We start from the raw sequence: 12153 nt of genomic DNA, 5'->3' as shown, positions 1-12153 counted from the left end.
CGCCAGCGGGACGCTGGGCTTTCATATGCGCTCCACTCTCGGCAAGTTGCACAAAACGCAACGCAATCTGAGGATTAGCGCAGCTCTGGGAAGGAACCTTGAAGCGGCGCAACGGACTGAGCAGCATTTCCACGCCGTGGGTCAACTCGGTGGTCGTGCTTGTCATGGTGATCAGGCTGGCGATAAAGAGAAGACCGACCACGCGTAAAATGCCGACCGCCATCAGCTGCAGACTAAAGCGCGTCAACCGAATCCAACCCCACTCAAAATAGATGCGTCCGGCTGGCTCATCCCACCCGCGAAAGACAATTTGCAGCACAAAGATCAGAATCAGGATGGGCAGGGCAAGTCGCAGACCGCGCAACAGATAACCGAACGGCACTTTTGAGGCAAAGCAGATCAGCAATATCACCACGTTGGCAATGATGACCTGAAGCATAGAGCTGGCGAATGTGGTTGCCAAGATGATGAAGGTTGCCGCCACCAGCTTTGCCCGCGGATCCAGCCGATGAATCCACGATCCGGTTGGGATATATTGACCGATGGTGACGTTGCGCAGCAGATCGAATTCGTTCATGCTGCGGCCCCTTCAGTTGAATCACCGAACACGCCGAGCAGCAGTTCAGCCGCTTGGTCAACTGTCAGCGCGCTATTTTTGCTCCCAGCATCGCCCAGGAGCTGATAAACCGCATCGGTCACCGGTGGGATTCCTAAGCCCATTTCTCGCAGTTTTTCCGGCTGACCAAAGATAACGTCCGGTGTTTCGATCATAGCCACCGTGCCGTTCTCAATCACGCAGATGCGATGACAGAGCTGGGCCAACTCTTCCATGTTGTGGGAGATGATCACCAGCGTCATCCCCTCTTCGCGATGAAGTTTGAGGATGTGGTCGATCAGCTGAATGCGCCCCTGCGGGTCCAGCCCAGCGGTTGGTTCATCCAGCACCAGCACTTCTGGCTCGAGCGCAAGCACGCCAGCAACAGCAACACGGCGCATCTGGCCGCCGCTGAGGCTAAAGGTGATGCGATCCTTGAACTCATCAAAGCCCAGCCCAACCGCGGCCATGGCCTTGCGAACCCGCTCGCGAACGGTCGACTTATCCAGCTTGAGGTTGCGCGGCCCGTAGGCAATGTCATCACCAACGTACTGTTCGAAAAGTTGTGCCTCGGGCTGCTGAAAGACAAGACCAACCCGCCGCCGAATCGCCAACACATCTGTCTTGGGATTGGCGGTATCATTGCCGAAGATAAGGGCGTGGCCTTCGTGGGGGCGCAGCAAAGCGTTCAGATGCTGAATGATGGTCGATTTACCCGACCCCGTATGGCCAATAACGCCCAGAATTTCGCCCTGCCGCACGTCCAGCGAAACGTTGGAAATTGCTTGCACTTCTAGCGGGGTATTGTGCATGTAGTTGTGTGCGATTGATTGCAGCTCAATGATCGGCTCGTTGTCTGGAAGTGCTCGCCTGCACAACCTGCCCTTCCGCTCTAGAAGACCGCTCCTTCGTGGGACGTTGGCTCAAAGCCGCAACAAAATCCTGAACAGTCAAAACATCGCGTGGAAAGCTGGCATCTTTGGCGTGGAGCGCATGGGCCAGTTTGGTGATTTGGGGGACATCGATCTGCAACTCACGCAGTCGCTCGGCTTGGGCAAAAATTTCCCGCGGCGTCCCTGCCATTGCGATCCTGCCGCCCTCCATCACAACCAATCGATCGGCCCAGACTGCTTCTTCCATGTAATGAGTAATCGCAATGATGGTCTTGCCCTCATTCTGGTTGAGGCGCTGCGCAATCTCCAAAACTTCTTTGCGCCCTTGCGGATCAAGCATAGCCGTTGATTCATCCAGAACCAGCACGTCGGGCTGCATGGCTAGCACGCCAGCGATGCAGATGCGCTGCTTCTGCCCGCCCGAAAGCAAATGGGGCGCACGATGGCGAAACTCGGCCATATCCACAAGTTGAAGCGAGCTATCGACACGCTCAACGATACCGTCGTGGGGAATGCCTAAGTTTTCCGGTCCGAAGGCAACATCCTCTTCCACAATCGTGGCGACGATCTGGTTATCTGGCGTCTGGAATACCATGCCAACCGTGGAGCGGATCGAGCGCAGATTTGCCCGTTCTTTCGTGTTCCAATCGCGGACCCACACATCGCCTTCCGTGGGCAACAGCAGTCCATTGAGCAGCTTAGCCAGCGTCGACTTGCCAGAGCCGTTATGCCCAAGAATCACTACATATTCGCCCTGTTCAATATTCAGCGACACGCCATCCACCGCTTTGACGGGGTTGTTGCTGTCGCTATTATAGGTGTAGTGGACGTCCTCTAACCGAATGATTGGTGTCATGAAAAACGATGCTGTTCTTTAGGGAAAATCAGTGCTGAAGAAGCAGGTCAAACAGTAGCATAGTTCTACCGATGGCGCAATTCACTACGGTAAATTTTACCTCATTAAGCGTATCGATTATGACGTGGTAAACTACATGGATTATTTCGGCCTATTTATCCAGCAGTAGAGGCCGCGCCTATCCTTATGTTCCCTACTTTCCAGATTTGGAACGAAATGGGATCGGTGTGCACTGAAAGTAGAAAATCAATAAAGCTGTATTGGTAAGGTTGATAATAGACAGTTCGAACATCGATTTGTCATTCCTGCTCCTACCTCCGTGAGGATAAACTGCGGCAGGAATCCACAGGTTGGCGCAGCAATGGATTCCCGACTGCTCGGGAATGACACATGTCTACCCTCAGCCTGAGCAATAGAAAACCAATAAAAACCAGTGGAGAAATCATGAGTAACCAAAGCGTTCAATCCCCCAAAGTCGTCGTGATTGGCTCAGGCAGCCTTTTCTTTGGACGGCAAGCCATCTGGCAGATGGTCCATTCCCCTCACCTAAACGGCGGTACCCTTGCTCTTGTTGATACAGATGATCATCGGCTCTCGCAGATGACGACCTTGGCGGAAATGGTCGTTGCGGACAACGGCGTTAAGCTCAAGATCGAATCGGCAAATGACTGGAAAGATGTGCTCCCTGGGGCAGACTTTGTGGTGCTAAGCTTTGCTCGGGAGACGGTAAAGTACCGCGGCATTGATTGCGTCATCTCCGAGAAGTACGGTGTGCGCATGTGCTCTGGAGACACGATTGGGCCGGGCGGTATTTTCCGAGCCATGCGTGAGTTCCCGCTGATCTTGGAGTGCGCCAAAGATATTCAGCGGCTCTGCCCAACGCTTGGGTCATCAACTACATCAATCCATCCACCGTTCACGGTATGGGGCTGATGCGCTTCGCTCCCGAATTAAAAAGCTTTGCCCTTTGCGACAGTCTGCATATGCCGCATGTCAAGAAGCGCTATGCCGTGCGCGCAGGAGTTGTCACCGATCAGGAGAGCTATACGCCCGATATCGACAGCCGTTTTGACATGCGCATCGCGGGCGTTAACCACTTCACATGGATGCTCAAGGCCGAGTTTGATGGCGAGAATGTTATGCCCAAAATAGCCGAATCGATCCGAGAGCAGGCAGCGACGGAAGATACCGGCGGCGACGTGGGTGCCAAGGCCATCTTCAACAATGCCATCGCCCATCAGCTCTACGAAGCCTTTGGCTATGTGCCCGTTTGCGTCTCTCATACCAAAGAGTACGTCAGCTTCTATCAAGGTCACGGCGTGCTGGAAGAAATTGTGCCGCCCCTGAAGATTTGGGAGACGGAAGCCCGTTACGACCGTCACGAAGCTATGTGGAATCAAGTCGATGATTTTGTCACCCGCAAGGTACCGATTGGTCAATTTATGGAGGTTATGGGACCGGACCACGCCACCGATATCATCGAGAATATGGTGGGCAATCTTGGGCAACCATTTTACGTCAACTCGCCCAACCGAGGGGCCGTGACCAATATGAGTGATGACGCTTTTCTCGAGCTGCTCTGCGATGTGGATATGAATGGCCCCGTGCCGCGCCCAGTGGGCGAAATGCCCCGCGGCATCCGCGGCATGCAGGAGGTCGTGCTCGACACCCATGAATTAACAGCGGAGGCTGTCGCCAAATGTGATTATGGTCTGCTGCGCCGAGCCATGTTGACGGATCCGCTGGTCAATTCGATTGCCGATGCTGATGCGATCTTAAAAGAGCTGCTGGAGCACGAGAAAGAAGTTCTGCCAGAATGCTGGCGATAAAGTTGCCCCACCCTACACATCAAAAAGAGGAACATCGTGACAACGATTCGCCCAATTACCTCTGGGCCCAAACATCACTGGTTCGGCTATTACGACAAGCTCCAGTTTGATCCATCCAACCGCTACGTGCTCGGCATGGAAGTTGACTTTGAGCACCGCTCGCCGCAGCCCGATGACCAAATCACTATCGGTATGATTGATCTGCACATGGTGATCGCTGGATTGAGCTAGGCAGCACAAAGGCATGGTGCTGGCAACAGGGCTCTATGCTTCAGTGGATTCCTGGCTTGTCGAGTGAAATCATTTGGAATGCTCGCCAAGACGATCGGTTTGTTTGCCATATTTTGGATGTCCACTCTGGCATCAAACGGACAGTTGACTATCCGATTTATACGATCTCTCCGAACGGTCAGACCGCCATCGGCACTGACTTTCGTCGCATCAACCATATGCGGCCAGGCTACGGATACGCCGGCATTCCGGATCCTAATCAGGATGTGTTAGCGCCTGCGGATACGGGAATCTATGGGGTAGATCTTGCGACGGGGGAGGCCGCTCACCTCATCACGATTGCAGAGGTGGCCGCGATTCCGTATCGTCATGGTGATATTAGCCAAGCCAAGCACTACTTCAATCACTTGCTCTTCAATACGGATGGCTCACGCTTTATCTTCCTGCACCGCTGGCGCTTTGGCGAAGGTGGCTTCCACACCCGCATGATGACCGCGGCGGCCGATGGCTCCGACATTCGCGTCGTCGATGATTTCGGGAAAACATCCCACTTTATCTGGCGCGATCCAGAGACGATCCTGGCGTGGTCGTGGCATCCCTCCCACGAATCGGCGTTTTATCTCTATCAAGACGTTGATATTGCCGAAGAGCAGGTGGACGTCATCGGCAAGGATATCATGAAACTAAACGGTCACTGCACTTATTTGGCTGGAAACGAGTGGATTCTTAACGACTGCTACGGTGGGCAGACGGAGGACCGCATGCAGGAGCTTTATCTGTATAATGTGGTTCGGGGAGAGCGAGTCGAGTTGGGCTCGTTTCACACGCCGGATCAGTACGATGGTGAGTGGCGCTGCGATCTACATCCTCGTTCGAGCGCTGATGGACGGCTGATAACCATTGATTCACCCCACGGCGGCAATGGGCGGCAGATCTATTTGATTGAGACCGATACTTAAAATTACTCAGAAAACCAAAGGAGAAAATGATGAGACTATTGCTATTTGATGATTACAAGCTTGGCGTTTGGACTGGCGAACAGGTGCTAGATGCCTCGGCTGCGGTTGCGGATTTGGGCTACCATTCGCCCCAAGAGATGATGCGCATGATCATCGAAGACTGGGCAACGCTTGAGTCACGCATTCAAGATGCGGCAGACGCTGCATCTGGCGTAGCTTTAACCGACGTAACCTGCTGCGCGCCGTTGCCGAGGCCCGGTCAGCTGGTCTGCTTGGCGGGTAACTATCTTGAGCCGCAGAAGCCGGAACGGGGTGCATTTAACGCGTTCCTCAAATCGCCAAATTCGGTCATCGGCCACGAAGGAACCGTTACGCTACCGGCCACCGACGCGACCTTCTTCCACTTCGAACCAGAGCTGGCACTGGTTATCGGCAAGCGAGCAAGCCACCTTTCCGAAGAGGAGGCGCTGGATCACGTCTTTGGCTATACCCAGTTTATGGATGTTTCGGCACGCGGGCTTCCGGGCGGCTTCTTCTTGGGTAAATCTTGGCACACGTTTGGGCCAATGGGACCGCTGCTGGTCACTCGGGATGAGATTGCAAATGCGAATAATTTGGATGTGCGGCTATGGGTTGAGGATGATCTACGCCACGACATTTCCACAAAGGACATGGACCGCCACATTCCAGAACTGCTGGTGGAAGTAACCAAAGTGCTGACGTTAGAGCCGGGCGACGTTGTTTCAACCGGAACCCATCACTTCGGTCTGAAGCCGGTGCAGGATGGCGAGGTAATCCGGCTGGAGATTGACCAGATGGGACCAGCACTAGCTGTAAAGTGCGCTGACCCCTCTGGCCGAACGTGGTCGTAATACTACGGGAAGTTTAGTACAAAAACATGGGCTTACCAAGTGCGTGGCGAACTTTCGGCAAATAGTTATCAGCATCGTAAAGTTCGTCCACGTCAACCCGCTTGATGCCGCTGGTGACGTCGCTCATGGGATGTGGGTGTACTGACCGTTGCGCAGAGCAACCATGCGCCCACTCTCGCCATCGTGGACTAGATCCATTGCGGCATTGGCAAAGTTAACCGCTACCATTAGATCCAAGGCATCTGGCGCGCCCGAACGCATGAGGTAGGCTACCTTTTGGTAGATGGTGTTCTGGCCGGTAATGTCGCGGAGCGCTTCCTCGGTGATCTGACCGATCCCGCCCAGCTTGCGATGGCCGTATGCATCTGCCTCACCGAATTCAACCACCTTTCCATCAACCATGTGCGCGCCTTCTGAAATCGTTACCATGGCGTAGTTGCTCGGGTTGCGTGCCTTATCATCCACCACCAGCCTAGCCAGCTTCTCCGGATCGAACGGCACCTCTGAGATGATGGCTCGATCCACGCCCGCAAGGTAGGACGAGATTAGGCTCGTCTCGCCGCTGTTGCGACCGAAAAGCTCAACCACGCAGATGCGCTCATGGGAGCCTGCGCTCGTCCGCAAGTTGTGGATAAACTGGACGCTACGCGTGACCGCCGTGCTAAAGCCGATACAGTAATCCGTGCCGTAGACGTCGTTATCCATGGTCTTCGGAATCGCCACCACGGGGAACCCATCACTGTGAATGCGCTCACCGTAGCTTAGCGTATCGTCACCGCCAATCGGAATTAGGCGATCAATGCCAAGGAACTCTAGGTTCTTCAGAACGTGGGGAGTGAAGTCGCGCAGGCTCTGATCAGCGGCTTCTGCCTCGGGATGGTTGGGATCCTTGAGGAACTCGGGAACGTCATTGGGGCGTACCTTGCCTGGATTGGTGCGGCTTGTGTGAAGGAAGGTACCGCCGGTGCGATCCACGGTACGGACGCGAGCTTTATCCAGCGGAATCGTATATTGGTCCACCGTGTCGGGATCATCGCGGTTGATGTTGAGCAAGCCAGCCCAGCCACGACGTAGGCCTACAATTTCGTGTCCGTCGTCAATGCATCGATGCACAACGGCCTTGATACAGGGGTTTAGACCGGGGACGTCACCGCCGCCCGTCAATATACCAATTTTCATTGAAGAGAATCTCCTTTCCAGGGTTTGCACAAGACAATCTGACCCTTGGCGAGATTCATTGAAGCACGGAAATTTTCGTGGGGAAACGTTTCTCAGGGAGCTAAAACCAAGGTACCGATGTCTGCGTTGACTTAAACAAAATGGGACTAAACAGATAATTCAGCATAACGGGGTACATCCTTGGACCCTTCTTGTGTGAGTAAAGCAAAACAAAGGAATGTATCTGAACGACTGCGATTATAACATAGATAATCAGACTTACGCAGTTTGCTCAATATGAATATTGGGAGTGGAATTTGCACGCGCATGAAATCGAATGTAAAATTCATGCACATTGATATTGCAGGTTGATCGCAAACCGTTTCAGCAAGCGTGGAAACTGCGTACTATAGAATGGGCTGCCTCCGAACAAGTAATAGTTAGATAGAGCTACTCTATAAAACCACCCTGTTTAAACGTTCACCGGTTAGTTTCCCATCAGGCTCACAGCTATATGCGTATTTTGTAAAAATTGTTATGGAAAAAAATACTAGAGTTAAAAGAGAAATTACAACCAGGGCAAGTCTATCAACGCAAGAGATTGGCAAGATGGTCAAATGCAATTGACCGTCATCTAAGGCAGCTAGTTGATGATGGTACGCTGGTAAAGCTATCGCAAGGTCTTTACCATTATCCTAAGGCGACAGCTTTCGGCTATGCGCCACCAGACGAAAAAGTTTTGGTTAGAGCATTTTTAAATGACGATCGCTTTCTCATCATATCACCCAATCTATATAATACGCTTGGTATCGGTGCCTCCCAGCTTTATAACCAATCAATTGTCTATAATCACAAACGGCATGGCAAAATTTTGCTTGGAAACCGTGTGTTCGACTTTCGCAAGAAGTCCTTTTTCCCTTTGGCTCTGAACCGCGAATTCTTGTTAGTAGATCTAGTGAACAATGTTGGGCACCTTGCCGAAGATCAAAATGTTCTACTTAAAGAAATAAAGGAAAGAATCCATTCTTTTGAATTAGAGGCATTAAAAGATGCAGTTCTTAAGTTTGGAAATGTATCAGCAAAGAAGTTTTTTGCTGATATGCTCGAAGATGAGTCGCTCTATTATGGCAATTGATTATCTGCATAACCACCCTGATTTCACTGATCTGATTCATATTGTAAGCGAAAAACACTCGATCGTTCCGGCGCTCGTGGAAAAGGATTATTGGATTATGCACTGTTTGTATGGTCTTCAGCAGTTAGGTCTACGTTTTGAGCTAAAAGGAGGAACCTCTCTCTCCAAAGGCTTTAGAATCATCAACCGTTTTTCGGAAGATATAGATATTCGCATAGAGCCACCGGATGAGTTAGACGTAAAGACTGGGAAGAATCATTCAAAGCGTAGCCATGTAGAAAGCCGTGGTCGATTTTATGACTGGCTGGTGCAGATAATTCAGATCAATGGCGTTCTGGGTGTGATTCGCGATCACGCATTTGACGACAGACAATATCGCAGTGGTGGAATTCGGCTACACTATTCACCTCAATCTGAAACGCTAGTTGGCATCAAAGAAGGAATTCTATTGGAGGTGGGGTTCGATAATGTTATCCCGAATATGCCAACGGATATTAGTTCATGGGCCTACGACTACGCCGCGGATAAGGTGGATACTATTGATAATCGCGCAAAAGGAGTTGCCTGTTATCATCCTGGCTACACGTTTGTAGAAAAGCTTCAGACCATATCCACTAAATATCGTCAACAGCAGGAAAGTGGTTCATTTCCGATTAATTTTATGCGCCACTATTACGATATCTACTGTTTGCTACAGACAGAGGCTGTCCAGAATTTTATTGGCACAGCAGATTATCACGCCCATAAGAAAAAACGCTTTCGTTCGGCAGACAACCCGATGATTGCAACAAATGAAGCCTTTTCGCTGAGCTCATTGGAGACACGGCACCTGTATATGCAGGCATATGAAGGAACATCAGCCCTCTACTATCAAGAACAGCCTACCTTCGACAGTATTTTGGAAGCTATAGCAGGCGTTGTAGAGTCGCTCTAATTGCATCGAACTCGAACATTTACAGACAAACATTGATTGATAGTGCATCGTCTACGCTCAAAGATTTGTCAACGAATCAAGCGCTATCGCTTTGTATGATCGTGGCTTAAGGGATACCCACGAAAAATCAAAGAGAGACTCGCGAAACAGAGTAGCTATCCTCAGCTGCAAAATGGTGGATTTTATTTCGAAATGATCCTCTGCTCAATAAATTGATATCTTGACGACTTGTTTTTACACAAACCGCTCTCGGTCAATCCCGATCTCTAGGCCAAGGGACCCCGCCAGGATCTGCTCGGCTTCGTGGGCAAAGCGTTCGGGATCGTCATAATCGACGGAATCGAGCGGCGTCAGCGGTTCTAAGATGATGCGTTTGACGCTAGGCTGCATGGCCAATCGCCAAACCGCCTTGAGAAGCGTATCGTTTCGTTGGAAGTAGTGAAAAGCCGAGAGCGGTTCGTAGACGAGCGCACATGGCAGAATGGAGACACCGCTCTCCATGGCGATGGCAAAGGCACCGTGGCGGAAGGGCAGCAGCCATGTCCCTGGCCCAGTCCCACCCTCAGGGAAGATCAGCACGGGTGGTGAGATCTGTTTATTCAGCTTTTGCGCAATTTCGTGGCGGGCCTTTTTCCTCGATTCCTGCTTATTGCGATTAACAAAAATCGTCTCAATTGCGATGGCGAGCCATCCAATGATGGGAATCCGGCGTACGCCAGCCGTGCTCAAAAAGCGGACAGGCGTTACGGCCAGTACAGCGGCCACATCTGCATAGGAGAGATGATTACAGATGATCATGCCTTCGTGGGCTTGGATCTTGTCACGGTTGGGGCACTCCAAGCGCACGTTGAAGGCCCACAAAAAGGCTCGCGCCATCCAGCCCACGGGCACAGTGGCCAATCGTCCACCCGATGCCGTTCGCAGTGGCACAAGCCCTACAAGTAAAACCAGAATTGTTCCGCAGAATAGAATGACACAGATGGCTGCTAACCGAAGTACTGCAAGTAGTTGTCGCATGACCGCCATTCTATCATACAGACGATCTGGCCTCAGCTCTTAATCCCCAAATAGAACGCAGAAAATCCACAAAAAATTGACTCTCGGCCCCTAGAAATCTGTAGGCGTTTGGGTACGATTCTACGAATTTCGTTGCGCTCGAATCTTGGAAGATGAAATATCCATCCGGAAATGGGTTTCGGGAATTTCCTGAAATAGAGGCTCGTATCGCGCCGGAATCATCACGTCGGCTAGGCTTCGGTAAGTACCAGAGTCGTCGACACGCCCCGCGACCAAGAAGGAGCAGCCGCGTTCGGCTACTTCATCCATGGCCACCTCCATCTCTTGCTGGTTATCATCATAATATTTGGTCGCAAAAAGGCGGATTGCGGTATCGTAGCCGATAATAAATGTGGCACCCGGATAAAGGCGCGATTTCTGCACATAGGTTGGGCATTGCTCACGTAGATAGGGTGGCGGCCAGCAAATTGGGCAATGCGTTTCATCACCACCTCGGGGGGATGGGCGGTTTGTCTACATTAAAGGCCGAAAGCTCAAACGCGACCGGGCGGTCAAGCAGTTGAGATGCGGCATGCGCCATCCCAAGATGACCAGCATGAAGCGGATTAAAAGAGCCGGAGAGAATGGTCTGGGGGCAGACGTCCGTTGTTCGGATTCGTCCGTTGTCGTGTAGCGCAAAGAAGGGGATTGCTTGGTCATGCAGCTGCTGGGTTACGACGGCAAAATCGTAACGCGTTGCCTCCACCACTTCATCACCGTGCAGCGGCAGGGGGATCTGCGCCGACAAGCCACAAGCCGTAGCCAAAGCGTTGATCATGATCAAGCTGTAAATCGCTTCTTCCTCGGCCCGATTTCGCTCGCCCTTTTTGAGCACAATCGAATACGTGTTTAGCTGATGGGGCTGCCATGTGGCGACGAAACCGCGATGTTCGCCCTTCTTATGACGATCCGTGACGATGGTTGCGGTGCAGCTTAGGCCCACAAGAGGAAAATCGCCGCGTTCAAGCTGACTGGCACGAGTATAGGCGCGTCCGGCCAACAGCCGCGCGGCATCATCCGAAACGTACTGCTTAGGTGGCTTGCCCAGAAAATCGTCAAAGGCGGCTTGGCTGTAGGGAACAATCGACTCTAGTAGCGTACGGCTGGCACCAGCAACACTCAAAAGGTGACTCAACGCGCTGGAACCTGCGCCAGCGGTGGCAATCACAGTTCGATGGGAGCATCGTGAATCTGTTGAATAAGAGATTCCATAGGTTGTCTGTTAGATTTAGCTAAAGTTATTTTTCAGCCATGCTTTCTCCCGTTGGAAGAGAACATGGAGTGGCTTTGCATAGGGTTGTTCCGCTTTGCCCCAGCGCGGCAGCAGCAAAAGCGAACGTAAAAAAGCGCCGCATGGAGGGCAGCACCATCAATGGGAGACACGTCACCATAGCCACGCCGAAGATCGGCTGGATCATTTGCGCCGTGCACCTCTTCCAGCAGAAGCGAATAGGCCAAGCATAGGTATGGATGCGTAAATTCTGGCCCTGGATCGATGACAGCGAATGGCTGCGGCTTGGACTCGTTGTAGATGATGTTGCCCGCTCGAAAATCGTTATGGACAAAGCTGCTTCCGCGCCCTGCCCGCTCTCGATGAGGAGCAGCACGGCGTAGCAATCAGTTCGTCATCCTCTT

The 12153-nt window shown here is 51.9% G+C and overlaps 8 protein-coding genes across 8 annotated transcripts; 2 read left to right on the top strand and 6 right to left on the bottom strand.

Moving 5' to 3' along the window:
- Window positions 1–19: 19 nt before the first annotated feature.
- On the bottom strand, window positions 20–577 carry LOC119568779 (energy-coupling factor transporter transmembrane protein EcfT-like; the record flags this gene model as incomplete). Its single annotated transcript, XM_037917224.1, has 1 exon — window positions 20–577. A coding segment is annotated over exon 1 (558 nt), but the record flags the coding sequence as incomplete, so codon positions are not given.
- LOC119568778 (energy-coupling factor transporter ATP-binding protein EcfA2-like) lies at window positions 574–1407 on the bottom strand. Its single transcript, XM_037917223.1, has one exon. It carries the CDS (start codon window positions 1405–1407, stop codon window positions 574–576), a length of 834 nt encoding a protein of 277 aa, XP_037773151.1.
- A 25-nt stretch (window positions 1408–1432) lies between these two features.
- On the bottom strand, window positions 1433–2344 carry LOC119568777 (energy-coupling factor transporter ATP-binding protein EcfA1-like). The gene has a single exon (XM_037917222.1). The coding sequence runs from the start codon at window positions 2342–2344 to the stop codon at window positions 1433–1435; it is 912 nt and encodes a 303-aa protein (XP_037773150.1).
- A 932-nt stretch (window positions 2345–3276) lies between these two features.
- On the top strand, window positions 3277–4173 carry LOC119568776 (maltose-6'-phosphate glucosidase MalH-like). The gene has a single exon (XM_037917220.1). It carries the CDS (start codon window positions 3277–3279, stop codon window positions 4171–4173), a length of 897 nt encoding a protein of 298 aa, XP_037773148.1.
- Window positions 4174–5392: 1219 nt separating this feature from the next.
- On the top strand, window positions 5393–6235 carry LOC119568775 (fumarylacetoacetate hydrolase domain-containing protein 2-like). Its single transcript, XM_037917219.1, has one exon. It carries the CDS (start codon window positions 5393–5395, stop codon window positions 6233–6235), a length of 843 nt encoding a protein of 280 aa, XP_037773147.1.
- A 123-nt stretch (window positions 6236–6358) lies between these two features.
- LOC119568774 (pyrophosphate--fructose 6-phosphate 1-phosphotransferase-like) lies at window positions 6359–7414 on the bottom strand. The gene has a single exon (XM_037917218.1). The coding sequence runs from the start codon at window positions 7412–7414 to the stop codon at window positions 6359–6361; it is 1056 nt and encodes a 351-aa protein (XP_037773146.1).
- Window positions 7415–9696: 2282 nt separating this feature from the next.
- LOC119568772 (1-acyl-sn-glycerol-3-phosphate acyltransferase beta-like) lies at window positions 9697–10800 on the bottom strand. The gene is made up of 2 exons (XM_037917217.1): window positions 10728–10800; window positions 9697–10397 (listed from the first exon to the last, which is right to left on the bottom strand). Exons 1-2 carry the CDS (start codon window positions 10798–10800, stop codon window positions 9697–9699), a joined length of 774 nt encoding a protein of 257 aa, XP_037773145.1.
- A 163-nt stretch (window positions 10801–10963) lies between these two features.
- Window positions 10964–12105, bottom strand: LOC119568771 (the record flags this gene model as incomplete). The annotated part of the gene is made up of 2 exons (XM_037917216.1): window positions 10964–11709; window positions 11886–12105. Coding segments are annotated over 2 exons (966 nt in total), but the record flags the coding sequence as incomplete, so codon positions are not given.
- Window positions 12106–12153: the final 48 nt, after the last annotated feature.

Source organism: Penaeus monodon, unplaced genomic scaffold (assembly GCF_015228065.2).
Source record: "Penaeus monodon isolate SGIC_2016 unplaced genomic scaffold, NSTDA_Pmon_1 PmonScaffold_10736, whole genome shotgun sequence".
Taxonomy (NCBI): domain Eukaryota; kingdom Metazoa; phylum Arthropoda; class Malacostraca; order Decapoda; family Penaeidae; genus Penaeus; species Penaeus monodon.
Note: the sequence above shows the minus strand (reverse complement) of the source record. Positions and strands in the feature narration are given on the sequence as shown.